General features: G+C 33.6%; 1 protein-coding gene and 2 long non-coding RNA genes across 4 annotated transcripts; 2 read left to right on the top strand and 1 right to left on the bottom strand.

Moving 5' to 3' along the window:
• Window positions 1-4,532: 4,532 nt before the first annotated feature.
• LOC126699991 (uncharacterized) lies at window positions 4,533-6,423 on the top strand. Its single transcript, XR_007646955.1, has 2 exons — window positions 4,533-4,802; window positions 6,026-6,423. It is a non-coding gene; the product is annotated as an uncharacterized LOC126699991 (long non-coding RNA).
• Window positions 6,424-6,680: 257 nt separating this feature from the next.
• On the bottom strand, window positions 6,681-8,615 carry LOC126699172 (uncharacterized). The gene is made up of 2 exons (XR_007646704.1): window positions 8,404-8,615; window positions 6,681-7,042 (listed from the first exon to the last, which is right to left on the bottom strand). It is a non-coding gene; the product is annotated as an uncharacterized LOC126699172 (long non-coding RNA).
• Window positions 8,616-10,021: 1,406 nt separating this feature from the next.
• Window positions 10,022-25,939, top strand: LOC126698221 (vacuolar protein sorting-associated protein 52 A). Of its 2 annotated transcripts, none has more exons than XM_050395309.1 (20): window positions 10,022-10,193; window positions 10,986-11,050; window positions 11,199-11,256; window positions 11,506-11,601; window positions 13,593-13,694; window positions 14,449-14,532; window positions 15,249-15,329; window positions 16,315-16,458; window positions 17,581-17,672; window positions 18,932-19,013; window positions 20,768-20,950; window positions 21,430-21,545; window positions 21,645-21,703; window positions 22,028-22,128; window positions 23,106-23,156; window positions 24,119-24,298; window positions 24,390-24,524; window positions 24,781-24,852; window positions 25,399-25,456; window positions 25,545-25,939. In XM_050395309.1, the coding sequence occupies exons 1-20, from the start codon at window positions 10,176-10,178 to the stop codon at window positions 25,847-25,849; spliced, it is 2,082 nt and encodes a 693-aa protein (XP_050251266.1). In that variant the 5' UTR covers window positions 10,022-10,175; the 3' UTR covers window positions 25,850-25,939. The 2 variants fall into 2 exon arrangements, with proteins under 2 accessions (XP_050251266.1, XP_050251265.1); XM_050395308.1 differs by having other exon boundaries at window positions 10,028-10,193; window positions 10,959-11,050.
• The last annotated feature ends 2,054 nt before the right edge of the window (window positions 25,940-27,993 follow it).

Below are 27,993 nucleotides of genomic sequence, written 5' to 3'. Positions count from 1 at the left end.
AGACATGCAATTGTAGAGCATTAGACTTGACAAGAATCCCCTGCAAACATGGAGTTGTAGCCGTTTTTGTGAATTGTGAGAAACCAGAAGACTACACTCATTCATGCTACTACAATGATGCTTAGAGCATTCTCATCAGCTCTCTCATAAAAAATGTCACTTTGACACACTAAAAACCTACTTTACTATTTTACCACATCATTTTACAATACACCATTTATCAGATGTTTTACTTTTCCATTCTATATATTAAAATAATATTTACACCACATTAAAATAATATATTAAACTCCTCCTCCAACAACAACAACAACAATTCCTTCACCACTACCGCAACAATGGCCACCAACAACCACTACCGCAACAACATCGACAGCCACCACTGGCATAAACCCACATCCACTAACGACATCTTAAAAAAAAAAAAAAAAAAAACACAACCAAGAAAAAAGAAATCCACAACAACCCAAAAAATAGCCACCACAGCAATAATCACCACCACAACCACCAAATTGCCGCCACAACCACAGTACCATTGCCATAACTAACCCACAACTCACCACATTCACAAACCTCAAAACCCATCCCAAATCAAACAAACCCACAGCTCAGGCGGTGAGGTCGGCTTCAGGCGGGAGACATTAGCCGCGAGATCGGCTTCAGGCGAGATCGGTTTCAGCGGCTTGAGGTGGCTTTAGTCGAGATTGGCTTCATGCGGCTTGAGGATGAGAGAGGAAGAGAATGAGAGTGAAGAGGGAGTTGTGGAGGACGACTATGGCTCTAGCGAGATCGATGGCTTCGGCGAGATCGGCGGTGAGATTGGCGGCTTCGGTGAGATCGGCAAGAGAGAAGAACGAAGATGCAGAGAGAAAAGAATGAACACAAATGAGAGAAAAGAACGAAGATGAGAGAAATGAGAGAGAGAAAGTTTGAGTGAATATATGAGAGAGAAAGTCTGAGTGAATAAACAAATAATAAAAAATTTTGACATGGGTGTCCGTATCGTCTCATATTTGAGACGGTACTGTAGCTGTGTGCCAAAATTTTTGGTATTTGAAACATCTCATGTGGCTCATATTTTGTGATTTGGTGTGCCAAATGCCAAATATTTGGCATTTGGCACACCTGATGAGAATGCTCTTATGTGGAGACATACAAGATACCTATACCTCCAATGCTTGGCCAGTCTAAGTGGATGTCAAGTGACCAACCCAAGCTTGTTGCGCCTATTAACTATAAGCCACCAGGTAGGCCACCCATGAAGAGGAAGAGAGATGCTGATGAGCCAAGGAACTCCTATAAGGTGTCTAGAGTAAACAAGTTAGTGAGGTGTGGAAGGTGTCAAAAGGAAGGACACAATACAAGGGGATGCAAGGCCAATGTCACTGGTGAGACACCATGGGAAAGGAGGCAGAGATTGCAGAAAGGAAAATCGATAAGTTTTTACAAATTTTTTTTATTCAAAAGCAAAATGCCAATAACTAATACTATAAAAACATGCTAATATATGGTTGCAGGGAAGTGGAAGACCTTTTGCATGCAGACAAGGATCCTAGGCCCCAGCATCATCTCAGCCCCTACCAACACATCAGCCTTACACTATGGTCTCATCCTCATCCAACCAGGCAGCAGGGTCACAGCCACCAGCTCCACAACCACAAGCTCCATAGACATAGCCATCAACTCTATGGTCACAAAACCCAAGTCAATGATACTTTTCAGTTAAAGGAGCTCCTTGGTTCTCTTCAAGCCAGTCAGCACCATACATCATTGCAAAAACATGGGACAGTAGAGCACCATCATCACAGGTACTGTTATGTTAGGTTTGATGTTTTATTCATAAAACTGTGATATTGGTAGCTAACATGTGAATTCTTGTACTTCGTAGCCTACAAGACCACCTGCTACCAGAGAAGCTGCTTTGAGAGGAAAGAGTGATGCAGCTAGGACTCATAAATGTAGAACAAGAGGTGGAAAGGTCAGCAGTGGTGGGAGAGGCAGGAGCAGGGATAGAGGCAGTAAATGAAGACTAAGTCAAGACACTTTTGTTGCTATGTATTAGGGTTATGTAGCGTTAGGGTTATATGTTATTTGTAGACAATGACATGACAGACAATGACAAGACACTTTTATGTATGGTTGTTCAAACACTTTTTGTATTTTTGTAAACAATGGGCAGGTGCAACTGTTTTGGTTGTTGTTGTACCAAATGCCTTAAATTTATTGGTGGTTGATGAAAGACTATTCAATGCCACCTTACATATGTATACAATTTCCCAACTTAATAATAGGTGTTCAAAATTATTATTCTGATTATTGCAGTTGCCCATAAATGAGTTTGTTTATATGTGTAGGTGTATGTGTTGAATAGCAGGTGTATGTGTTGAATAGCAAGTTTGTGTGTGCATTTGTTGTCTTTTCTTGCAAGTTGACATCAGTTGTCATGTACTTTAAACTTAAATTAATTCACTTTCAACACATTTATCTTTACACAATGCACTTTATGCATAACCCAACACAGCTCACAACATCCAACAAAACACTAACACCAACAGCTCACAACTCACAAGTAGCCAATTCACTTTAAACAAAACAAAAATACCAACAACATCTAACATAAATAACACTTTCTCTTAAAAAGGCTTATATTATTCAGTGGTTTAAAGGCAACAGCATCTACCATCTTACATAGTTCTCATTCTAAAAAAAACCTTACATAGTTCTATTACAATATAATTAAGGACCAGCTTATATTACAACCCACAAGGCAGACTCAATCTCATCATTCCAACATTCTCACTTGAGCCAAAACATAAAAACAACATAACCAAAATAATTTTTTTTAAAAAAAAGACAAAATTAGTGCAATTCTGCACTTTCTCTCTTGCTCTAAAACTCTCACTGCTATCTCCTTGGCTTGAACAAAGGAAGTTCGAAATTTTCTCTCCTTCTCAGTGGCTTTTGCTGCCCTGTCTTGAGCAATTTCTGTCATTTGGGTAGCTTTTGCTGCTATCTGAGTAGCTACTCTTTCCCTTTCATGTGCAAGTTGCAGCTCACTTCGTAGTAAATTTAGCTTTTGTTGCACCAAATAGGTAGCTTCATTCCCACGCATACAAGTGAGATTATCAAGCCATTTAAAGAAAGAGCACTTGGGACCAACCTGTTCATAAATTGAATTGAACATATCACATTCCAATCTCACGTGAATCAACTAGATTAAGTAAAAAGTATATTTACCTTATATCGGTTACAACCTAGAAACCTTCTCCCAAAATTATCTACTGTCGGACTTGTTCTTAGCACACAAGTCTCATATGTACACATATGCCCACTTGAACCCGAGTAATTTCCACTCGAAGAAGACATCGACTATCAACTTCTTGCGAATTAAAGCTATCATCAAAACTTTAAACCCCAAAACCCACATAAAGAAATGTCGTACCTGGTGATGATCTATCTTCAAATATTCAATGCCTCAAGACAATCCAAAGTTAGAACCTCACTCTCACATGAAAGCACGATTAGAAAAATCAAAACCCCAACTCAATACAAGAGATTTTCGTGTTTCTAGGGCTCGTGAGGAAAAGAAGAGTGGGTTCGTGTTTTTGATCCGTGTTATGTTATGATTTTGAATAAAAAAATGTTTTTCTAACGTCTGATGGTGAGGTTGGTAACAGATGGGTAACAGATTGAAGTTTAGGGGGGTAAAGTATAAATGATTGAAACACAGGTAGGCGAAATGAAAACAGGCCATACCATGGTAGGTTTATTGTAATTATCCCAAAATAATATTTTCCAGTAAGGAAAATACATTCCATGTGTTTGCCTGTTTATAGATTACATCGATGGTTTCCCCAGCTTTGTTTGCATAATTGTGGTCTAAATTTTGATTTGTAAAGTTGGTAAGTTGAGTTTTTGTGAATAGAATTAAGTTGAATGAGTGGAACCATGTTGGAAGGTCTTAGGATTTTCAAGTATAAATTTTTGTGTATGAAAATGTGAGGTGATTCTTAACTTACCAATTTGAGGATTGAAAGCAAGGGGGTGGTGGTGCGATCATTAATGGTTTATGCTAGTTATCCCATTGGTTTAGTGGAGTTGATTTTTGTGTGAAGGTGAAATCTCGATTGACAAGGATATTACAAATTTTGTAATATAGTCTTTATAAATTGAAGCTTCAACTACATGTACCGGTCTCTACCAAGTGAGTAAGAGGTATTTGATTTTTAATGAATACAAGATTATTATTCGAAGTTATTATAATGACTTAAACAAGTAGTAAATTTGATGGCATGGTGGTGTAATTCAAAATCATGAGAATAATAAAATGACATGATGAAAATGATGAAATTAAAAATATGTAGAAGTAATAAAATAAATTTCTGATAAAAAAAAACCCTTTTAATTATTTGAACAAAATGAAACTTATTATGTGAAACATGCCTAAAATTAAAATTTTGGGAAAAATGCTCAAACACCCCCTTGAACTTTCAAATAGTGGCCATAACACCCCCCTAAACTTTAATTTTGGTCAATTTACTCCTTAAACTTTAAACACCTGCCAAATCAATATCTCTGTTACTCTTCTGTTAATAAACTAACGGTAAAACTCACGTGAGAGGCATGTGTGGGAATAAAAACTAAAGCTGAACAGCCTGAACTGTTGAGAGAGAGAGAGAGAGAAAGTTTGAGCTCAATTTAGAGAGAGGGGAGATGATCCAACCAGAAGTCCATAACAACCTCGGTAGCCTCTCTCCGGTGCCGGAGTTCCACCGTCATCTCACTGGCTGTTCACCGCTGGTGTATTTTTCTCTTTCCCTTATTTTATTTTTTTGCTGCTCTCTGTTTTTCCAATTCTCCTTGTGCGATTTTTTTTTCTTGGTTTGATAGCTGGTTGTGGTGGATTGGGTAGGCTTGGTTGTGGTAAAATGCCCATAGTTGTTATTTTTTCCAATTCACTGTTCTTTGTATGTAAAATGCAATGCTTTTTGAGTATGCTACATAGTTGTTTGATAAAATGCCTGAGAGGGATATGGCCATTAGAGGGGTTGGTTGGTTGTTTGGCAGGATTTTAGATGGGTTTGAAATTTCTTGATAATAATTCTAGTTTATTTTGATGCATTTCTAATAACTTAATATTTTTGAGTATATTATTACGATGAATCCGTTGATGAGAATTTATTTTGGCACCATTTGTTTGTGAGCTAATTGGTGGGAGAACAAGCTCTGCTACTTTGGCTCCATTTTGTTTTCTCCTACATAGAACGATATGCATTGTTTACTTGCTACAAATTAAGGTAGTTCATCATGAGAACTACTTCTTTAATACTAAAACAACATTACATATATTAGTAATAATAAGCTGGACAAATGATATAATCAGGGCAGTTAGGTAATCATATTCCAGGGTTCTCTAATGGGGTTTGGTTGATTGGTAGGATTTTAGTTGGGTTTGCAATTTTTCGACAATAATTCAAGTTTATTTTGATGCATTTCTACAAACTTTTGTGGGTTAAGAACTTCATTTTGATTTTCAATGCTTGCAAAGAGGTGGTATTTTAGCACTTGGTGTGTATATTTTAGCACTTGGCTTTCAAACCTCAATTAGTTAATAGTTATTGGTACTGTAATATGTACACCAAATGATCATGTTAAGATTTTGCATTCAATTCCTTTTGAAAAAAGGGAACTTTTTTGCATTTGGGATATTGTGTGTGTGTCACAGAACTTGCAATGAATTATGTTCTCTCTCTCTCTCTCTCTCTCTCTCTCTCTCTATATATATATATATATATATATATATATATTTTTTTTTTTTAATAAGTGGCAAGAATATGGACAAAACTAGTTTTTTTTTTTCTTTTCTATTTTTTGGGGGGAATAAAACGGGTAAAAATCTCTAGCTTTAAGGAAACAGTTTAGCTTATGGATGGGGAAGTTAGTATTTTTTTTTTCTTTCTACTCTCTATATTGTTCTTTCTTTCCATCTCTTTCTATTAATCTTCTTGTTAATTTTGTATTGCAGCTATGTATGAATGTCTACTGTCACTTCCTACAAATTCATCTGATGAGGAAGGGAATTCCAGGCCTAGATTCCATGAGTTTAACCAACACACTGACATGAAGAATGTATAGCCAACAAATGGACTCAAATTTGTATCACATGTAGTCTTCAAGGAGGCATTAAAGGAGTGGTGTATTAGAGAAAATCATGATTGGGCAATAAGTGGAGAGTAACAACTAGATGTAAAAAAATTATAAATAAATAAATAAATAAGTGGTTGGAAGATAAGAGGCATCCCAAACACAAAGGGGTGTTATTTTTTGTATAATTATTGATTCATTGGGTGTTATTTTTTTGAAACAATTTACTATTTGTAAACGCTCATTGTTATTTTAATTCATGGTGGTTGAGGAGAACAATTTACTATTTGTAAACCTTTTGGTTTGATATTTCATTGCTTAATGTATATCAAAGCAATCAAATAAAGTGATAGTGTCAATGTTAGTTGAGAAGAATGATTTTATGCAAGCCATATATTGGCCTCTTCCTGGTAGGATAAATTTCACTATTTTCTTGATGATTTTTTTTTAGCTTTCTCAGTAATAAGCTCAGGAAATTTCTACTATTTCATGAAAGGAGAAATTTTCTTTAAATTTCCACTGCACTTCAAGCTAGAAGCTTTTTCAATAACTCATACATTGGTGGAATTCCATTAATTTCACAAGTTGAACATTACATAGTTGTGAATATTTTTATATTATATTACATCTAATCTAAATAGGTAGGTATATTACATCACAAGCTCTTTTTTTGGGGCTCCTACATAGATAGTCACTGCAATGTATATATAGTAAGCTGGCACTAGAGTCCAGATTTACAAAAGCCACTGAAAACATCTCCTTCATGTTGATTGATTTTCTCCATATGACAAACGAGTTTGACATTTTGGTAAAATATATTGATATGTACTCCATGCCACTTAGGGATCCTCTATGTGCATTGCAACTTTGTTCTTCTCCAACAGTATACATTATGATTCTACGCAACAACAAAAAATTAAATAAAAAGAAAAATAAATTTATTAGACTATGCACAACTTAGAAACCAAACACAAGTAAATGAAACCAAAAAGAAACAAATGAACACCCCCTAAACCAGGTACTTTCACCACATGATTCAAAAAAGTATAACTTTGTGTCACATGTCATGAAAATTAATTGCTCTATTCTTAGCTTGTTAGATCAAGACGTAAACTGCAGTTGATATTAGTTCATATTACTAAATCTAATAAAACCATAATCATGAATTCATTATGTTTGGGTATTGTCGAATTTTTCCTTTCCAAAATTGAGTTGCAATTAACAGGACTCTGATAATGTAAGCAAAGAAGTTCTAAAGAACAAAAATATATAATTGAATCAATGAAAAGGATTTGCATATAGAAGAATTTTTTTTTTTTGATAAATAATTTGCATATAGAAGAAATAAGTAATGAAATAATAGTTTTCTACATTTCATCAACCTCAACTGGATGAGTCATAAGCTCATAACATCAAATATTTGTTACATACTTAAACCCCACCAACAAATTTAAGGACAGTTAAAATGATCCTTTTCTTCTTTTTCTCTGGGAATTAAACTAATGAAATCATCAATCACCTCACTTGAACCATTTAGAAGAAGAAAAATTAAAAAACCAGTGTAACCTATTGAACCACCAAATGTAATACAGCCACTGTTTTTTCAAATTTTCTTTCGCAAATCATTAAAAGAATGGCATGATATTATACTAGAGAACAAAATCACCTCACTTGATATGTACACTAATTTGAAGTCCCAAATTTAATGTTTGTTTCATTTTTAATTTCCATTAGCTTATATGAAACAATCAGGCTCACTTATTAATCATCTAACTACACTACATATACCACATTCACTATAGAAAAGCCAAGTAAATAGTTAATAATAGTAGCCCAGCTTGTTCTCCCACCAATTAGCTCACAAACATATGGTGCCAAAGTAAATTCTCATCAACGGATTCATCGTAATAATATACTCAAAAATATTAAGTTATTAGAAATGCATCAAAATAAACTAGAATTATTATCAAGAAATTTCAAACCCATCTAAAATCCTGCCAAACAACCAACCAACCCCTCTAATGGCCATATCCCTCCCAGGCATTTTATCAAACAACTATGTAGCATACTCAAAAAGCATTGCATTTTACATACAAAGAACAGTGAATTGGAAAAACAAACAACTATGGGCATTTTACCACAACCAAGCCTACCCAATCCACCACAACCAGCTATCAAACCAAGAAAAAAAAATCACACAAGGAGAATTGGAAAAACAAAGAGCAGCAAAAAAATATAATAGGGGAAAGAGAAAAATACACCAGAGGTGAACAGCCAGTGAGATGACGGTGGAACTCCGGCACCGGAGAGAGGATACTGAGGTGATTATGGACTTCTGGTTGGATCATCTCCCCTCTCTCTAAACTAAGCTCAAACTTTCTCCCTCCCTCTCAACGGTTCAGGCTGTTTAGCTTTAGCTTTTATTCCCACGTGCCTCTCACGTGAGTTTTACCATTAGTTTATTAACAGAAGAGTAACAGATGTATTGATTTGGCAGGTGTTTAGAGTTTAAGAAGTAAATTGGCCAAAATTAAAGTTCAGGGGGTGTTACGGCCACTATTTGAAAGTTTAGGGGGTATTTGAGTATTTTTCCCTAAAATTTTTAATTGTTATTAGTTAGAAAAGGAAGGGTAAAGCTTGTTTTGTGATGGATTTTATTATAGAGAAACCTTAGGCAATTTGGCCTAACTTTTATGTAGCAAGAGCATGTGGCTTAATATCAAGAGTGAACCTAATAACTAACTCATATAAAACTTTTATTTCAAACAAGTTTTTAGCCTAAACACAATTCATTGCATTAGTAAGCCTAAACACAACTCATCATATTTATATTATATTTTACTATGATTCACTCTACTGAAGCATCTTCAGTACCTTAGCTATATTTTTATTCCATTTGAAGAGCAAATAATTACTTTTACCTCTTAGCTATAGAGTGTCTTTTTCAATAGACACTCTATCATTTTTCTATTAATTTTTTTATTCTTCCAACATTCACTTTTTTTCTTATTAACGGTTATATTTTTCAAATTGTCGTAGGATCATTTAATCGGATCTTGTGGGGGCACTTGCAACAACGATATTAAAAAATCTATGTTAGTTTTGAAATTTATCTATGTATACAATTTGGAATGAATTTATTCATTAATTTTTAGGGTGGGGTTTTTTTGGATTATTATTATTATTATTCTTTTATTTCTTTGTGATTTTAAATTATTATTAATTAACTCATCTTTACCCCTTTCATTCACCCAAAAAAAAACTTATCTTTATCTTTACTACTATCTAATTTTTCTTACCATTAAAAAAACAAAATAAAACAAAACGCATAGGGTCATTATCTTTACCACACATTTATTTATTTTTGAGTAAAATATTATTTTGGTCCTTAAACTTTATTACAAGTTTGTTTTTTATTCTTAAACTTTAAAAAGTTATTTTTTCATCCCTAAACTTTCTAAAGAGTTTTTTGAATATTATAGAGACAAAAATAAGGATGAATTTTTTTTTAATAGTTTAGGGATGAAAAACAAATTTCTAGGATAGTTTAAGGACATAAATAAAATATTTTCAATGGTTTAAGTATGAAATGTGAACTTTTTAATAATTTAAGGATGAAAAATGAATTTATTAAAGTTTAAGAATAAAAACAAACTTTTGATAAAGTTTATGAACCAAAATAATATTTTACCTTTTCTTATTATTTTTTTTGGGCTAATAACTCACCCCATCAGCTCTCAAACAGAGAGAGACAGATAGAGCACTGGGCCTCTATAATTAAACATTAAGCCCATTCCACCACAACTGATAGGACGCCCAGACTAGCCCAGATTCCCAAGCCCACCCCTAACTATCCAATATTAAAAAAAAATCGATTTTTTTTTTAGGGGTGTTATTAAACACAGAGAGAGCGAGCAACGACTGACCCGATCCAGCACGCGCGTGAACCAACTTCTTTTCTTTTGTGATCTGAAATCTGAAATCTGAAATCTGGAGATCTTCGAATAAGTTTGAGCCATTTCGTTAATAAAATGGCCACCACCGATTTGGTAAGCTTCAAATTTCCAATACTGATTGATTAATTTATACTTCTTGTTATTGTGAGACGATGCCCTTTTCAATTCGCAAGAGCTTTTAAGCTGTTATTTGTTTCATTATTATTTCACCACTAGACTAGACCCAGTGGATCTTCTCTTTGAAGTAGTAGCCATCATCATCATCATCTTCATGCTTCACGATTGCTACACATTCTATCGTTCTTAATTTTTTAGGCAGTTTTGTTAGGAATGTGGACAACTGCTTTGCCTTGAATTTTTGACTTTGGATTATCTAATTTTAGAGTAGCTGTGAATTTGTGGATCATCATCTGTTGCTTTCTACATTGCTCATTCTTTGGTTTATGGCAAATAGAGTATCATTTGGAATGTCACTCCGCAGTCGTGTAGTCTTATTATGTCGAAAATTGAGAGAGATCTGTTGTTGTTGAGATCGACTCTACTTTCTTGCATTTTTTGTACTATGATTGGGACTGGGGGATATCTTGTTAGTTACTCTTCAATAAAATTCATTCATGTATCTCTTAATTTTGTGATTGTAGTTCACGAGCCTCTATCTTTTGCGTTTCAATAAGTCTAGTCACTCAATTTTTTCCCACAATAGCTAAGGTAGCGTGTTGTGGTTGGTACATAATAAAGTGGTGTTAGTGGTGGGTCCATGCGAAAAAAATTTGTGTATCGTAGCGTAGCATTCCTTTCTTTTGATAACCTTTATTTATTTATTTATTAATTATAACAAAAAATTGTTTGCCGGGTCAGTCATATGTTGAGATAAATGGTGCGCAGAAAAATGTAGTATTTGATTTTGGAGCGTTTGTTGGGGACTTGTCTGTGGAGGAGGATGGCAGCAGGTATGATTCATCCTTATGTTTCTGCGTCTTGATTCATTTACGAATACATTATATTCTCATTCCTGTTATATGATGACATTACCCGGTTCATCAGCCTCCAGTTTGAATATGGCATCTTGAAAATACATTTGGTTTTCATGTTTGACAGTGATGATATATCTTTGGATGGACTAGAGCAAGAACTGGAAGAATGCAAAAATGACGATGTAAGTAATTCCATATCATTTCCTTTGAAAATTCATTCCTTTAGATATATATATATATATATATATTTTTTTTATCAACGGTCCTTTAAGCTGCAATTCTTTGTTTATTTTATTTCTTTTGCATTTTCCTTGTACATTTTAATCGTGTTTTATTATGTAAATTGTTTTTAGTTGCTTACCAAAAAAATGCTTTCATGTTTATTTTTAGAGGTTTATATATTAATGACCCCCGTCTCTTTAATAATGTAGGTAGTTGCAAACATACTATCTGAAGGTACAAAATTAAGGGAGTATACAAAGGGGGTTGAGAACAATTTACGGAAAGTTGAATTGGACTCGATTCAGGTTTGTGCTTACTTAACGAAATCCTTTTTTGCCAATCAATAGTTTTATAATTCATAGAGACATGATTTATTTTTGTAAACTTTCTTACTAGGCTTTGCTTTATTTTAACCGCAAAATTGTCTCACGTAGCTCATAGTTCTATGAAGTTCACAACATAAAAGTGTTTGATGCTTTGTTGCCAGAAATCCTATAATTATCCATATAAAAAAAAAATAGTGTAAAGAGGCTTCTCTTCTATGTCAGGAAGTCTTCTTCGTAATAGCTTGGTTCTCCACTTCTACATCATATTATATTGTGCAAAACTTTTTCTTCTTCTTTGATTCGTAAGTTTACATGCAATTAGTGAGTTTTGGAACACAAAACCTTACCCTCCACCCTTTCTTATTGAGGAGGAGGTGCCGTGTTAGCTAGAGCCCATTAGCCATATTGTGCAAAAACTTTGTGGAGCATTGCTTCCTTTTGGAAAGCTTGTTGTCATGAGATCATTTAGTTGGTGATTTTGGTGTCGACTCACAATCACTGTTTTTTCATAATGAATTATGGAAAGTTGGTTTTAGTGTCTCATGAGACACTTTTTGCTGAATGGTTTGTTAGTATAGTTATCCAAGTTAAAACTAGTGGTGATTAACAAATAGACCATGCAGTTATTGGAGTGTGATTTATTTGTGTGAAGTTTTGAGAAGCTTTGATATCAGATCTGGAAGTTTATATTACCGTATCTGCCCTATATTCTAGTACTTTCATATTGCCCAAGTTTCATGCTACTGTCATTGTTTCCTTGTGCCAACTTTCTTTGACTGGTTAGATTTTGGACCAAATATTATCTTTTTCTGTCCCACCCTTTGTCAATTAACTGCATGGCTCTGTTATCATTTTTATCCTTGTACTCCAGACACATTCTCATTCTCTTAGAGTTGGCAAAGTAAGCCCTACCTCATCTAGTTAGGCTTGCTTGTCTAGGTAGCCTGCATTTAAGGTTATAATAATTAGGTGTAGCACTTGCAGCTAATGGGCCATGAAGGAGGACAGCTTTAGTGACATACACTTTGGGGGCATTTGGTTCGCCGTGATGTTCAATTACGCCATAATATTACGTTATTATAATCTTACATTAATGTAATCTCAATACAAGAATACAACATTACATTGTTTAGGAAGGTGATGAGATTAAGATGATGTGATATATTTTGTAATTTTAAATTATAGTAATGTTAGAAAAAATAAAATAAACCAAATAATTTAATGTCACATCATCGTAATATGCATCACATCAATGGTACATCATAGCGAACTAAACACCCCTTCGTGATGAGCTTTGGTTTATGGTTATTTTTCGGTCATTATTATTAATTAGGTATTTACAATTCTTTAAAATGGTTGTTCTAATTGCGTTGGACATTTTAATTTGTTCTCCTTAGGTTTTGAGTTTGACCAATTTAAAATAGTTCAATTTGTTACTGTTAGGTTGTGTGCCATTATGGGTTTTACAACTGGCCCAACTTGCCCTAAAATTGTTAGTTTCCAACTTTAGTTACCTTAAGTGTCGCTTCGGCCATGGCATGTGCATGATCATTTCTCCTAAGTGAATAGTTGGAGAAGCATCAGATGTTGCAGGCTGTCTCAATTTATGTGTATGGGGAAGGTGCGCTTGAGAGCATGTGTATGCACATCAACTAAGAATAAGACTTTTTTGACTTGTTAGATTGCTCATCCTTTTTGTTGTATTGCTCTTATGTGGCACTATATTAGATTATAGAAACAAGATTTATTTGGTAAGAATTTAAATAGAAAATGTGTGTTTGGATTATTTTTTATTTTGATTTTTTTTTTCATTCATTGGTAAAGATTTGTTTTTTTGATAGGTAATTCATTGGTAAAGATTTGTGTAGCAGAGATACTCTTCAGAATCCTTTTTGAGTACTCTTTTATTATATATTTTATAAAGATTAAATGTTTTTTATTGCATTAAAACTTCTTCTTCAACGTTGCAGGATTACATAAAAGAAAGCGATAATTTAGTGTCGCTTCATGATCAAATTCGTGAATGTGACAGAATCTTGTCACAGATGGAAACTCTCCTCAGTGGATTTCAAGTATGTTGTCCCTTACTTTGCAATAAGCAATTATTTACTTGCTTGCAGCTTCATTGAGACTGTTTCTCATTTGTTTTATACTGATAAAATATATTTTGATGGATATACACAATTGATCACCCTCTAATAAAACATATTGGCTGAAAATGTAGTTGCATATATCTTTATAATAACTGTCACTTTGCAATGATCATAATTTTTTTTTAAAAAAATTCTTGTATATGTTGACAAAATTATATACATTGTTTTTGCTCAGGGACAAGATTATATGCATTCTTGATTTTAGTAGCAGTTCCTGGATATAAACCACTACCTCACATAAATACCATAAGTTATACATGTTTTCCATTAGTCTATGGTAGTAAAATTTCCCTTTTTCCCAATGCTGGTTACTTTTTGCAAGTACACTATTTATAAGCTGAAAAAGATTGTAGGAATTAGCTTTATATCACTGCTGCTTTAAGGATGTCATAACTAGTGCAGTCATTTTTCCCTCTCCTATACATCCATTTGTCAAAATTGATAGTGTTTTTAATTCAACTGTTATATGTAACTAAGGAGAATATAAATCACAAACTTTAGATGCATTTAATGGTATAAAGGCTCGATTTGTTTAACTTTCTTTTTACATTGATTCTTGCAAAATTATTTGTTGTTGTGTTGTTTTGTTTTTTATCCTCTTCTTTTAGTAAAACCCCAGGGTTTGAATTCTACTTTTCAATGAAGGTTTTCTCCTTACCTCTTTTTGTCCCAGGTTGAAATTGGTTCCATAAGTTCAGACATAAAAGTCCTCCAAGAGAAGTCTATGGATATGGGCCTGAAGCTTAAGAATCGTAAGGTATCATTGTTTGTATGAGTAGCTCCGCTTCATTGTTTGTTTGGAGTTTAAATTTTGAGAACCACAGAAACATGCTTGTATTGTATATCTATTAGATGTTAATGACCACTAGTTAGTACAACAAAAACATAAGAAAAATTGTATTTGTTTGAAGTTCCTCTTAGGGGCTATATGTGTTTTTTCAATGATATTTTGTGGCAACAATTTCTCAGCAGGGGATAAAGCTAGCTGAGTAATGATTCTTCAATTGGTGATTTGTGATATGACCTCGTTGGATTGCATTCCTTGTCTTTTTCAATGACAAGTTTCTTTCTCTTTTAGATTTATGCAGTTTTTGTAATTGATTGTCTACACCAGTATATCTCCTGTATACTTGGGTGACTCTTTTTTCTGATTTATATAATCTTATTACTTATCAAAAAAGAAAGGGTAGAGGGTGGGGGTTCGGACTCTGGGTCCATTTTTGAATTATTATTGAGCTGTTTGTTTTTGTGCTGTGATAACATTTTACTTCTTTTTGGAGTTAAAAGAACACAACCGAAAAAAGTGTGAAAATGTGGGGACAAACTTTTTGGAAGTTTTTCTGTCTGAACAATTTTCCTGGAAGTGGGCCATTTGAGTAATGCCAAAGTGACATCTCTAAATTATTGTTTATAAACCTTTCCGTTTTTCTTATGTTCTATACAATATATGATTGTTCTATGTTCTATAAACAGTCGGCAGAATCAAAATTGGCAAAGTTTGTCGAAGACATTATAGTCCCTCCAAGAATGGTTGACATAGTCGTTGACGGAGAGGTATTTCTAATTTTTGTAGAGCCTGCTTTTTTACTGTTACTGTCATAATTGCTATTATTACATGTTTGTCGTAGCTTTCAAACTTGCTCACAGATGGTCTTGACTTACAAACTTGCTCATTGATGTCCTCATCCAAAAAGTTGTTTTTGTTTAGCCTTCGTTTACATGTCCGTTACTTAAAAAGAAGAAGAAGATTTTCAGTGATTTACCCATCCAATGAGATTATCAGGACTTTGGTTATTCTTTAATGTTTGGGAATTGAATTATGAGAAAAGCATTGATACATTAATCTGAGAGAGGTCTATTTGTGCTTCATTTATTTTGGTTTACAGTTGCCTTAATTAAGAAGGCTCCTTTTTTAATATTTTGCTACAAGCTTTACCCTTTTGCCTTGATACCAATCACATCAAGCCTTGGATGGCAGGATGGGATTTACTTATGCTCTTTTATGCTTGATCTATATCATTGTTATGTCCTTGTAAGGCTTGCTAGGTTGGTTTGAGGGAGAACTTAATGTGTGGGAAAATGTGTTTACTTGAAATGATTAACTGTTGCTCATGTTCTCTCTCGCCCCTCCCTTATTGTATTAGTGATTCAATCATTGCATGATGGGTTACTTATACAAAAAAAAAAAAAAAAAATCATTGCATGATGGGGTTATTGTGGATTGATTGTGGAAAGATCTGGTCATCTGCTTCATTTGCTGCCCATCTTTTTTTGATTCAAATTGCAACTTAGAGTAGCACTTTCTAGATGTTTTATGCTTATATACATGATTTAGGCTCTTCTGATATTCACATTATAGGTTAAAGTTGATTTGTTAATATGCGGGACGTATCTATAACACAATTGAGCTACAACATACGTCCTTGAATGTGCATGGTGTATGGTCCATGTTGCTTCCTGGTTAACATAGTGATTTGGGAGATTTTTGTGTTCCGTTTCTTTTATTGCTGTTAACATACTTGCAGTGGAATTTGTCCAGGTCAATGATGAATACATGAGAACTCTTGAGATTCTGAGCAAGAAGCTGAAGTTTGTAGAAGTGGATCCTATGGTCAAAGCTTCAAAAGCTCTGAAAGACGTTCAACCTGAGCTTGAAAAAGTTAGGCAGAAAGCAGTTTCAAAGGTTATTGACTAGAATTACTGGATGCTTTGGTTGATGATGATTATTCAATTTCTTGTGTTATTGTATGTTTTAAACCTACCAAAATATTAATGTGAGAGCCCCTCTACAATGTCATGCATATCATATACACTAATCTGCCCATGTACATATTTGGATACAATATTGTTTGTATGGACTGTTTAATTATCAATTAGTAATAGCAGTCCTTATTGTGCACAAGAAGAATCCCAAGCTTGTGACTTGATGAGTTAACACTCTTGTGACCATTTCAATCGTATATGTTAGAAAGGACTACAATTTGACATCTGTAACTTGAATAGAGTTGGTTATTAGTACTTAGGTTTGATACTTTAACATAATTTTGTTGACTGAATATTAGTTTTGGTCAACATTTTAATCTATATTTACTGATAATCAGATGTTTTTAGTTTGCTTCTTCAACTGAAGTTAGAGTTTTGAGGTAATTGCTAAGGTCAAAGATTTCCTCAAGGCCAAGGGTAGGGATAAAAGCTTTTTTTCAACAATTCTTTTCTTAGTTAGCTTCAACAGAAGGTAGCCAATCCAAATTTCATTCATTTGATAAGGATTCAACATGTACATTGTATAGTATTGAGGCTAGAATGTCTTATTAATCAAAATTTGAACAGTGACCATTTTGTACTGAGAACCTTCTGGAAGTCAATACATTTTAACTTAATATCACCTATGCCTTCTCCCCAACCTCTGTGGATTTAATTGAGTCAGAAGCTCTTGAGGACAATAATGATATTCCATGTTTTGTCTCATAGTTTGGACAGAAAATATGGTGAATATAAACTTCAAAAATGTTTTGATTTGGATATTGAATAATATCTATTGCTCATGTAATGATATCACACTTTTGAACTTGTTTTACTGCTTTACCTGTTGATTAATGAGTACATATAAGCTCTTTCTAAGTGTTTTTCTGCTGCTTTACATGTTGATTAATTAGTAAAAATAAGCTCTTTCTAATTATTTTTCTACCACATTACCTGTTAATTTATTAGTACATGTAGGCTCTTTCTAATTGTTTTTCTACTGCTTTACCTGTCGATTAATGAGTACAAATAGGCTCTTTCCAACTATATTATCTTTTTGCAGGTGTTTGACTTCATTGTTCAGAAGCTTTATGCATTGAGAAAACCCAAAACAAATATCCAGATCCTTCAACAAAGTGTTCTTTTAAAGTACAAGTGAGTAGAATCTAAATACAGTGCTTAATAGGTCTAATGGGACATTAGAATTTTATATGGTTTTATCATATTTACTTTCAGCACTTATCAAAAAAAAAAAAAAAATCATATTTACTTTCATCTTTTTTTTTTTTTTTTGGGTTTGTGTTCTTCCTCCCTGTGTTGCTATTTATATGGATGATTTGTTAATTGATGTGAGAGCTGCTTGATTTTTCCTTTCTTTCTAAAGGAGATGGTGATGGGTTGATTTGATCTTTCCATGGTCTGATTAGTATCTAGCTTGTGTGTTCGCCATAATCAAATGGTTATATTTTTTATTTTGTTTGATTTATGACTGGAACATCTTTTTATTACTTAAAGTTTCTTATTTTGTTTAATATTATACTAAGGTGCTTCTTGTGATACATCCTTTTCCATTGATTGTTGTCAATTCAAAACAATACTCTCTCCATTTCATATTATTGGCCTTGTCTGGAAACTCCAACTTTTTAAAGGAACCTAATTTAATGCATTGCCTTTCAAATAAAAAGTGCATGTTTCCAACTACCCCCTTAATTTAAACTCTAGCGAAAGAGGGATATTGACTTTTTAAATAAAGTAAGGTCAAGTGAGGAAAGTTATCAATAGTGTCCATAGATTTTTCAAAGATGATTATATTTTGGGACATCTCAAAATGGAATAAAGGACCAACAATATGGGATGGAGGTATGAATTCTTCTCTCACACATCTGTATGGTTTTCCCTTTTGAACCTTGTTTGTTCTTTGGGGGGAACTGCGCAGTATCCTGATTGTTTTTTATGAGTTGTTGATTGGATAACTTCACTTGTATGTGTCCCAATTTTATGCGTTTATCATTTTCCCTTGATCATGAGTCGGAGAGCTGATCAAATGCCATTATTATTGAGTCATTGTTGTTGAACTGTTCTGAAAAAGTTTTTGATGGTTACCCAATCTTTTGTACATCCCTAGCATTTATTCAGGTGTCTGTATATGATACTAGCTAAGACAGCAGCATCTATATTTGTAAAGAGAGCAACTGATCCAAGTAGGACTGTGTTTTTGGTTTTACATGACTTGTTTTTGATATTTTTATGTTGCCATCATGTGTAAACTCATATCTTAATTCTTTGTGAATAAGAATTTTTTTAATTCATAAAAAATGAGAAGTAGCGATATATCATATAATAGTTCTGGTTCTTGTTTCCCTGGTCAAGTGTGGGCTTATTATAATATAGTATATGGTAACATGAACATGTAGGTATGTTATTTCCTTCCTCAAAGAACATGGCAATGAGGTATATATTGAGGTCCGTGCAGCGTACATCGACACAATGAACAAGGTAAATACTGACGAATCAATTATCTATTGCAGAACTTAGTTTTGGTAGCAGGACTGAAGTGTTCACCAGTATGTTTATATTTTTATGAGGACTTGGGAATGGTCACTTGATCTTTAAACCATTAGCATCAATTTCATTCCCTGCTTTTCTTCCTTTGTTTTGGTTCTTTAGATAATCTATTGTTGTATCTTTTGGTTATTTCTAATTATAGTTTGAAGGAATGCACCCTAGATAAATCAAGAGCACCTGTTCAGAAGTAGAGGTTGGGGGGCAGGTTTTTTTGGGAGAGGGCGGGGGGTGGGGGTTGGTTGTTTTGTAGAAAGGTAAAGATCAAGAGGAAGATGACAGGAAAGAGACAGAAGAGAAAACTGCACGTCCTTGCTATATTTTCAAAGCATTTGACTACCATCAACATAGCCCCAGTTCTGTTCAAGTTTGTTGCCTTATACTCGAGGACTCGTAAACTTGACAATAGAAAATCAGACAATTTTGCCAAAATGAAAATTACCTGATAACCCAACTATCTTAAGATGCAAGGAAGCCTTCTTAAGACCTAAAAAATTTAGGCTAACAAACAAAAAAGAATTTTTTTTATTTTAACCCTAGAATCTTTGTGACATTATCTTAAAAGCCATGGAGACCTAGCTCACATTGAACGTAGCATATGAACCACAAAAATGAGAAAACCCAAGTTGCTGAAACTTAAATTTACTCAGAAATTAGTGATTAAACCCCTTCTTCATATCTGCATTATAGCGATAGATGAAATCTTTTTTTATCCATTAAGCTTGCAAGCTTGCACCAGATATTAGTTTCTTGAACTCTTGTCCCAGAAATCCCAAATTTCTTACTAGATAATTAAAATTTTCTCTCTTTTATGCTTTCCTTGACAGTGAATGCATCACATTTCTGTATTTGGTATTGGTAGTAGTTAGGCCTGCAATAGTTTATATCCATGGTGGAACATGATTTAATTATTAAGGAGTCTTATTTATAAGCAGATACCAATTCAGATCCCAAAAAAATATATTCATATTTATTATGGTGTGCATGCTATACCATAAGCTAAGTGTGGGTCATTACTCATTAGTACTTATCAAACTGAAAAAAAAAAAGTGTGGGTCATTGCCACTAGTACTTATAAAAAAAAAAAAAAAACTCAAAAAAAGGTGTGGGTCATTAGTATTATATTTGGCAATTTCTGTTCGTATAATGCCAAAGAGATAAAATTAGTACATTGTAACAGTTAATTTTTGATAGGTATATTAAAGTTCTGATACTTCATACTACAAAGAAAATTTCTCAAAAAATGATGAACTAACAAATATTAGAAAATATTCACTATCCTATGGAACAGAGCTAGTTCTTAAAACATTATGAAACATTAGAAATTATGAATAGTTAGAATATGAAATATTGGCCAAGAGGCTTGTAGCTCAATTAGTCAATTGGCCAAGAGGCTTCTAGGTTCAAATTCCTGCTCTCTCATTGTAACTCTTGAGTTATCAAAAAAGAAAAGAAAAAGAATATGAAATATTGGGGGTAATGCTACACCTAGTATCCTTTTGCTACTATGGACATTCTTAATGGTGAATCTGTTTTGGAAGATTCAACTTCTCATATGTCGTTTAAGATGTCTTACACTTGAGCTGTGCTAATAGCCAGGTCAATTTGTTTCTTTCACATTACATTGTAACAACTATCTAGTTTTGTGCATCTTAAAGAGTATTGAAGTGCAGCTGCATGTTTTGCAGGTCCTAAGTGCACATTTCCGGGCTTATATTCTGGCCCTTGAGAAACTACAGTTGGATATAGCAACATCTAGTGATTTGATTGGGGTTGAGACAAGAAGCACTGGCCTTTTTTTAAGAGGAAGGGAACCGCTGAAGAACCGCTCTGCTGTTTTTGCTCTGGGGGAGAGGATAAAAATTCTTAAGGTTTTTCTACTTCTTTCTTAAAAAGTTTTATATAATATTTTACTTGCTAGGAATGACATATGGTTTGGTTTGTTAGTTAATGTGGAAGAAAAGCATGCTGTTTCTCTTGGATCCACTCAGTCGATTAGATTTCAATCGCAACTATTTGGGCATTAACCTTTGTTTCTTTTATCTTTGTCTCCTTATTAAAAAGCTTATTCTGTAACTTAAAATTTAATCAATTGATTTCTTTTTGTTATGCATGTCATCTATGCATGTTTTATTCATATAAGCTGAATTTTGCATTGCTTTCTTTTAATTATGTTATTCCAGCCATGCTCATAGGTTCATATCTGAAAAGATGATGACTAGGTGCAGAACTTGCAGAATAATAACTTCCTCTTTTGATTGTTATTTCTAATTATAAAACCATATCTAGAGTAGTTTTTGTAGAAACTATGACTTCATTACTTACAGATGCCATGGTTTGTAATTATCAGGAAATTGATGAACCTGCATTAATTCCTCATATTGCTGAAGCCAGCTCCAGCAAGTACCCGTACGAGGTCCTCTTCAGGAGTTTGCACAAGCTGCTTATGGATACTGCTACTTCTGAGTACCTTGGAGTTTGCTCTACTCCTCTCTTGTCTTCTAATTGCTAATGAATGGCAATCCTATAGTGATTAACATGTTGACATTTTCCTGTCATCCGCAGGTATCATTTCTGTGATGACTTCTTTGGCGAGGAGTCCATATTTTATGAAATTTTTGCAGGTAATTTTCCTGGATATTCCAGAATCGTTTGCATAAAATGTTTCTACATACTAATAATGTTACATACAAGCATTCCTGTGGCAAATATTATTTGGCATTCTATCAGATGACTTTTGTATGATTCAGATTGGCACTCTTGCCAGTAGGATTATATTGTACACATTCCTTTGAATAAACAATCTTGTCATTTACATGGGAGTTGATTTATCTGTATTTGAAGCTTTATATGAATATGAGACAATTCATGGGCAGTGGAAACTGTGATGAATATTAGAAAAAGGTAGACCTGTGATTTGTCATATGATCTTACTTTGATATTATCAGGTCCATTTGCTGTTATTGATGAACACTTCAATTCAATACTTCCAAATTGTTATGATGCTATTGGCCTAATGCTCATGATTCGGATAATACATCAGCACCAGGTATTTTTCTGAGCTTCTAAAGCTAATGTTTTCTATCTGAGTTCTCTGTTGTTTAGAGTTATATTGTAATTGAGTCATGAGTCCTCGAATCTAGTACATGAGTCGTCAATACTTGCTGTTGTGTTTTCTGCTCAAAACTTCATGAGCTATAACGATAATCCAAAGTGAACATATAATAAAATTTCACGATTGATGGATACTTTGATGTCCGTTCTCCTTGTTCTTTTATTTGTGCCGTGTCATTGTAAAGAATTTGCCATTTTGTACTGTAGATGGTGAAAAGCTACTGTATGTGCATTCTGGATAGTGTGCTATTGTATTCTCAGTAGTTGACTAAAGTTAATTTCCTTGTCTGACAATTGACTCAGAATTCAGTATTCCTTGTATAATACACTGTTTCTTTTTTATCTGATGTTTCAGTTGCATGGATGTCAATTATCTAGGTGTTGAAATTGCTGTTCATCTGTTTGAGTCAGGAATTACCCCATATTTATTTGCTTGTGTAGTAGTTGGAATATGTGCTGCACAATCTGAAAGTTTTCAAATTATGTATAACATCAGGACATGTTTGAGAAATGTGCACATACATCTTTATTAATGCTTCTATTCAAGAAAAGAAAAATCTTCTTTAGCATCCCTCTGATTCTGATGCGTGGATTACTAAGAGAATTGAATTCCTTGTCCTAATTCAAATTATTATTCTTTTTTCCAAAGATTTCCAAACTTATGTTTTCTAATTGAAAAGAATGCTTGAAATAGGATTTGACTCTGGTTGATCTCAAACTGGAAAATCAAATACTCAGGGCAAATATATTTTTAGATTGATTTTCAAAAAAAAAGAAAGAAAACCCTCGCATATATTATATTTTTCAAACATATTGAGGCATGACAGAAAGCTAAATGTAAAAAAGGATTGTGAATACTGTTGAGTAATGAGTTTGATTGTGATTAATCTGTTTCATTGCTCTCCATTTCAGCTCATAATGTCTCGGCGGCGGATTCCATGCTTGGATTCGTTTTTAGACAAGGTCTGTAATTTTAGATATAGTTATTATGTTTATCATTGAGCTGTTTGGTGATGATACAAATTTCGGACATATAGTATTATTGGCACAAGATTTATACTATCAAATCTCCTTTGTTCTTTAGAAACCACGCTTTTTATTTACATGGTTTTTTAGTCTTGGCTGAACAAAGTTGAGTGGATAGTTATGGCTCTTGCAAAGAGAGATATCTCTGATATTAGAAATTAAGCAATATGACTAGGAAAAGGAGTAAACACCAAAACATTAAAATTTTCTTTTTCGTTCAACAGTTAATTTATCCATTGTTGTGGTTTTTAGATGGATTTGTCCTAGCATTTATGATTTTCCTATGAACATGGGATGAGGGCTTACAATATATGAAACTGGAGGAAGATAATGTTGTTCTTGAACTAACATCTTCCTTGACAATTAGCTTCATCTCAAATAGCACCTCCTCCTCCATAGGATTGTCCTGGAGGTTAAAGTTGTGGGTTCAAGACCCAAAGAATTAACAATTTATTTGCCTCCTCTTGTCTAACTCTATTTCGTCTTTACTGTGCTTCAAAATGAAGTAGACTTTTGCTTCCAGAAGCACTTTCTAACTAATGAAATTACTTTCATTTTGCAAAATAGTCGGTGCATTCCAATTTGTTGGGTCCTCTACAGGGCTTCCCAGTTTTTGAAAGAATTTTACTGTTACTCTATTACTTATGACTTACAGAATTTCTTCTCATTCTTTTGCATATTGATACTCCTCTCTAATATCTAGGTGGGCATTCTAGTAAATTTTAAAATTTTTGTCATATGAAGTTTAAAATGGACAATGATATTGGAACATCCAAAAAGGGGAGGACCAATGATAGGAGATGGAGGGAATAGTTAATTATTAATTCTTCTGTAGTTGTGTCTTAGATTTTTTTATCACCAATTAAACTTCTGACTAATTCTTAACTAAATTGGAGCAGATCAATATCTCCCTATGGCCTCGTTTTAAGATGGTATTTGATATGCACCTCAACAGCCTACGCAGTGCAAATGTGAGGACATTGTGGGAAGATGATGTTCATCCTCACTATGTCATGAGACGTTATGCTGAATTCACAGCTTCACTGATCCGCCTTAATGTTGAATATGGAGATGGGCAGGTTAGACACAGAATGAAAGTCATAAAATGTTTTAACTTTGCTTTCATAATGGAATGAGTCTCTCAAAACATCTAGTTCCTCAATGTTGCAGCTTGATTTGAATTTGGAACGACTTAGAATGGCTGTTGATGACTTGCTAATCAAGCTTGCAAAAATGTTCCCAAAAACAAAACTACAAATTGTGTTTCTGATAAACAACTATGACATGACTATTTCTATTCTGAAGGTAAGGATTAGTATCTTCATTTCTGGAAAATGAGATCTACTTTTTTTGTGTAAAGGTGGGAACTTAGGGGTGTCAGGAAAAAAAATTTCTAGGACAAGTTCATTGTTATCCAAAAGAATTTCTTGGACAAGATTGCTTTAGTTATAATGCCATTTAGATGGATAGCATATTTTTGCTCATATATGTCGAGCACAAAATTTGCAATGTCCTCTGGCCTTCAGCCACTGTGGTTTTTAATTTTTTAGTTGGATTTCAGGAAGCTGCTCCAGAAGGGAAAATTCAAGTGCACTTTGAGGAATTGCTGAAGAGCAACACAGCATTATTTGTGGTAACTCTCAATCAATAGCTTTTAGACCTCGTTTTTAAGGAAAAATGCCTTATTGATTTTGAAACTAAATGATTGCAGATAAGTTTACTAGCAAAATATCTTTTTTTAAGGGTTATAGAAATTTGTCTAGAAAGTAAATAATAATAATTTTTTTCTTTTATATGATGATGAATATCTTTTTGTTGTTTGTAATTTTAGACTGAGGGGAGTAAACCTATCTCCTTGCAACCTGTCTTGATTCCTGTTTTTTGCAGAATATTGATGTTACTCCTATATGCCTTAAGTACTGGAACAGAAATTATATTCTGTACAAGTGGCAAGAACTGCTTCCCTTACGAATCCTCTCAGAAAGATTTTTGATGGGAAAATGTTGATAATATGTTACATAGAGCTTGAAAACAATCAAATGCCTATAGATCTGATTCATCTGAAGCTGAAATTTCTTTATTTTTAATGCTCTATTTTGTATAGGAATTTTTGCCTTTTCTGCCTTTTTTGATTTTGTTTGCAGTTTGTTTTAGTTTGTCTATCCATTTCTCCTTGCAGGAAGAACTGCTACTGGTGCATTTTAGCGACTTAATAAAGTTTGTAAAGACCCGAGCCTGTAAGTATTTTGACAAATATTGTTACAACATCTAAGTATTTTGTTACGTTATTTAAGGAAATAGGCTTATTTGCAAGTTGTTTATCAGCGGAGGATCCAGGTTCTAGTTCTGAGAAGCCCATAACTGTTGCCGAAGTTGACCCACTTGTGAAGGACTTTGCAAGTAGATGGAAAGCTGCAATAGAGCTGATGCACAAAGATGTTATAACTTCTTTCAGTAGCTTACTGTGTGGTATGGAAATTTTGAGGGCTGCATTGACTCAACTACTGCTATATTATACCAGGCTCTCAGATTGCATAAAAAGGATTGTTGGTGGGTCTGCACTCAACAAGGATCTTGTGTCAATATCTTCAATCATGTATGAGATAAGGAAATACTCGAGGACCTTCTAAGTCATTGAATTGAGGTCATGCTTTGATAACCAAGATTTGAATTTTGTGGATTCAAAATATTTGAATTCGAAATGCATGGGTTAAAATTTATTCTCTGCTTCAAATATATCATTGGAAGGCCTTACAATCTGAAAGTGTTCGATAGTCTTTGAAGGCCTTAATAGCATATTGATTTGAATTGGTAACTCCCTTCTCTCTAGACACACATGCATGCGCACGCGCACAGGTAGCATAGTGCCCAGAATAGAAGCAAATGCAAACTTTGTTCTGTCTTTTTGGCTTTGAACTCGGGGCATCCGTGTCTTTAACCAGGATTAATGCATTAGATCATAGCATCAAGAAAGCAAAGGACTACTTGCATTGACCCCGTAAGCAAAAATTATAACCTGGTGTGCCAAGAGATCGGGCCACTTTAAACACTATTGTGGTAAAGACCAAGAATTTTACACAATCACTATCAAGGCCACTTTTTTCTAAATAGTAGAAAACTAGGAAGCCAAATGTTTTAAAATTTTAATACATATAAAAAACATTCAATTGGAAAAAGGAAGGGCAGGTTCTCTCTTAATAAATGTAAGGTCATATATGTGGTAGGACCTTTATGAATCTATAGTTCAACAAAACAATTTGAGACCAAGATTTGATTGTTATTATTAACTAGTTGTAGACTTATGCGATACATGTGAATATATAATTATTTTGAAATATGGTATAATGTATAATTTATTCTTTGAAATTCATCAAAAATTAAAGAAATAAAAGTCTGAATTTTATTAATTGAATATTTGAATTTTTTTAATGAAGTTTCATAGTTCAAAATTTCAAATCCCCCCTTATATTAAGTTTGTAACTACATTGATTTGGGGATAATTTTTTTATCGAGCCAAAACTACGGTTTGGGTTTGGGCTTTGAACACATGTAGGGCTTATCTGGTCACTGAATAGTGAATAGTGAATACTGATAGATGCACAACGGTGAAAGACAAAGGCAAAAAGAACGGAGATAGAGAAAGAAAAAGAGAGATTTTACAAAAAAAAAAAAAAAAAAAAAAAGTCTGACGAAAGAGGTCTACTCAAACAAGCAGAGACATAGGTAGGCTTAGCTGGATAAGAAGAGATCTTTATTCTTGCTCTCATGGCTAACAACAGTAATCTCCCCTTGAAGAATCATCAAGGTTCGTTTCCGGATATCTTCTTCCATCTCTATTTGACATTTCCCTAATCCTTACAACAAAAATCTCTCTCTCTCTCTCTCTCTCTCTCTCTCAGCTGTTAGAGTATATTCATTATTATTATTATTATTATTATTATTATTATTATCTAGCTTATTTGCTTATTAGTAGTGAAATTTGATTATTGTTTTTAATGTGAAATGTAGCATGTTAGATGTTATTATGCTTATATCCATAATAGAAACATACTAGCTAAACTATCCAAAATAGCTATACATTGAAGTTTAAATGTCACTATATGATAATTTGGCTTCTTTTCTTGAATCTTGATGTGAGACAACCTTCAATATAGTATGTGACTTATAGTTATAGATTTAATGACCTCTATAGATTGGACATAGAAACATAAACATAACAGATAGACAAGTTTAGGAATTTATCAATGGCTTGTTCCTCAATGGAAGAACTATTATTTATTTTGTAATGGGCTCTGTGCTGTAGGGATTTATCAATGAGTTGCTATAATTCTAAGCAACTGATCACATCCTGTGTGGCATCCTCAATGGAAGAACTATTAGTATTTTCCTCCCTCTTTTGACAATAATTATTGGATGGTTGTAGTATTGTATTCAATAATTTATTCTATTTATTATGTTCCTTTCATTGCTATATGTGTGGCAGGATTGCATGTAAGTTTTTCGGTACAACTTATGTTCACAATCACATACACATTATGTTCCTGCAGTCTTCTTCCTAAAGGATATCTTTATAGAATTGCTAATTCATCAAAATTCACGTACTTATTTGAAATGCTAACAAATGCAAGATTCATCATAGGTTAAATCAGTGGATGGATGCTTAGATTGCTTGGATAGCACATCATTAATTACATTATGTTTGGATTGTCTAAATCTACTTAAACTAATGGTAGAAATAAGGAATCAATCTACAATATATTGAAGGGCATTGTCT

The sequence above is a fragment of the Quercus robur genome, chromosome 9 (assembly GCF_932294415.1).
Source record: "Quercus robur chromosome 9, dhQueRobu3.1, whole genome shotgun sequence".
Lineage (NCBI taxonomy): Eukaryota > Viridiplantae > Streptophyta > Magnoliopsida > Fagales > Fagaceae > Quercus > Quercus robur.
Note: the sequence above shows the minus strand (reverse complement) of the source record. Positions and strands in the feature narration are given on the sequence as shown.

Coding starts and splice junctions, on each gene's coding strand:
- LOC126698221 (XM_050395308.1), top strand. Junction 16,459..17,580: donor GGCAGAAAGCAGTTTCAAAG/GTTATTGACTAG, acceptor ATCTTTTTGCAG/GTGTTTGACTTCATTGTTCA. Junction 17,673..18,931: donor AGTGTTCTTTTAAAGTACAA/GTGAGTAGAATC, acceptor ATGAACATGTAG/GTATGTTATTTCCTTCCTCA.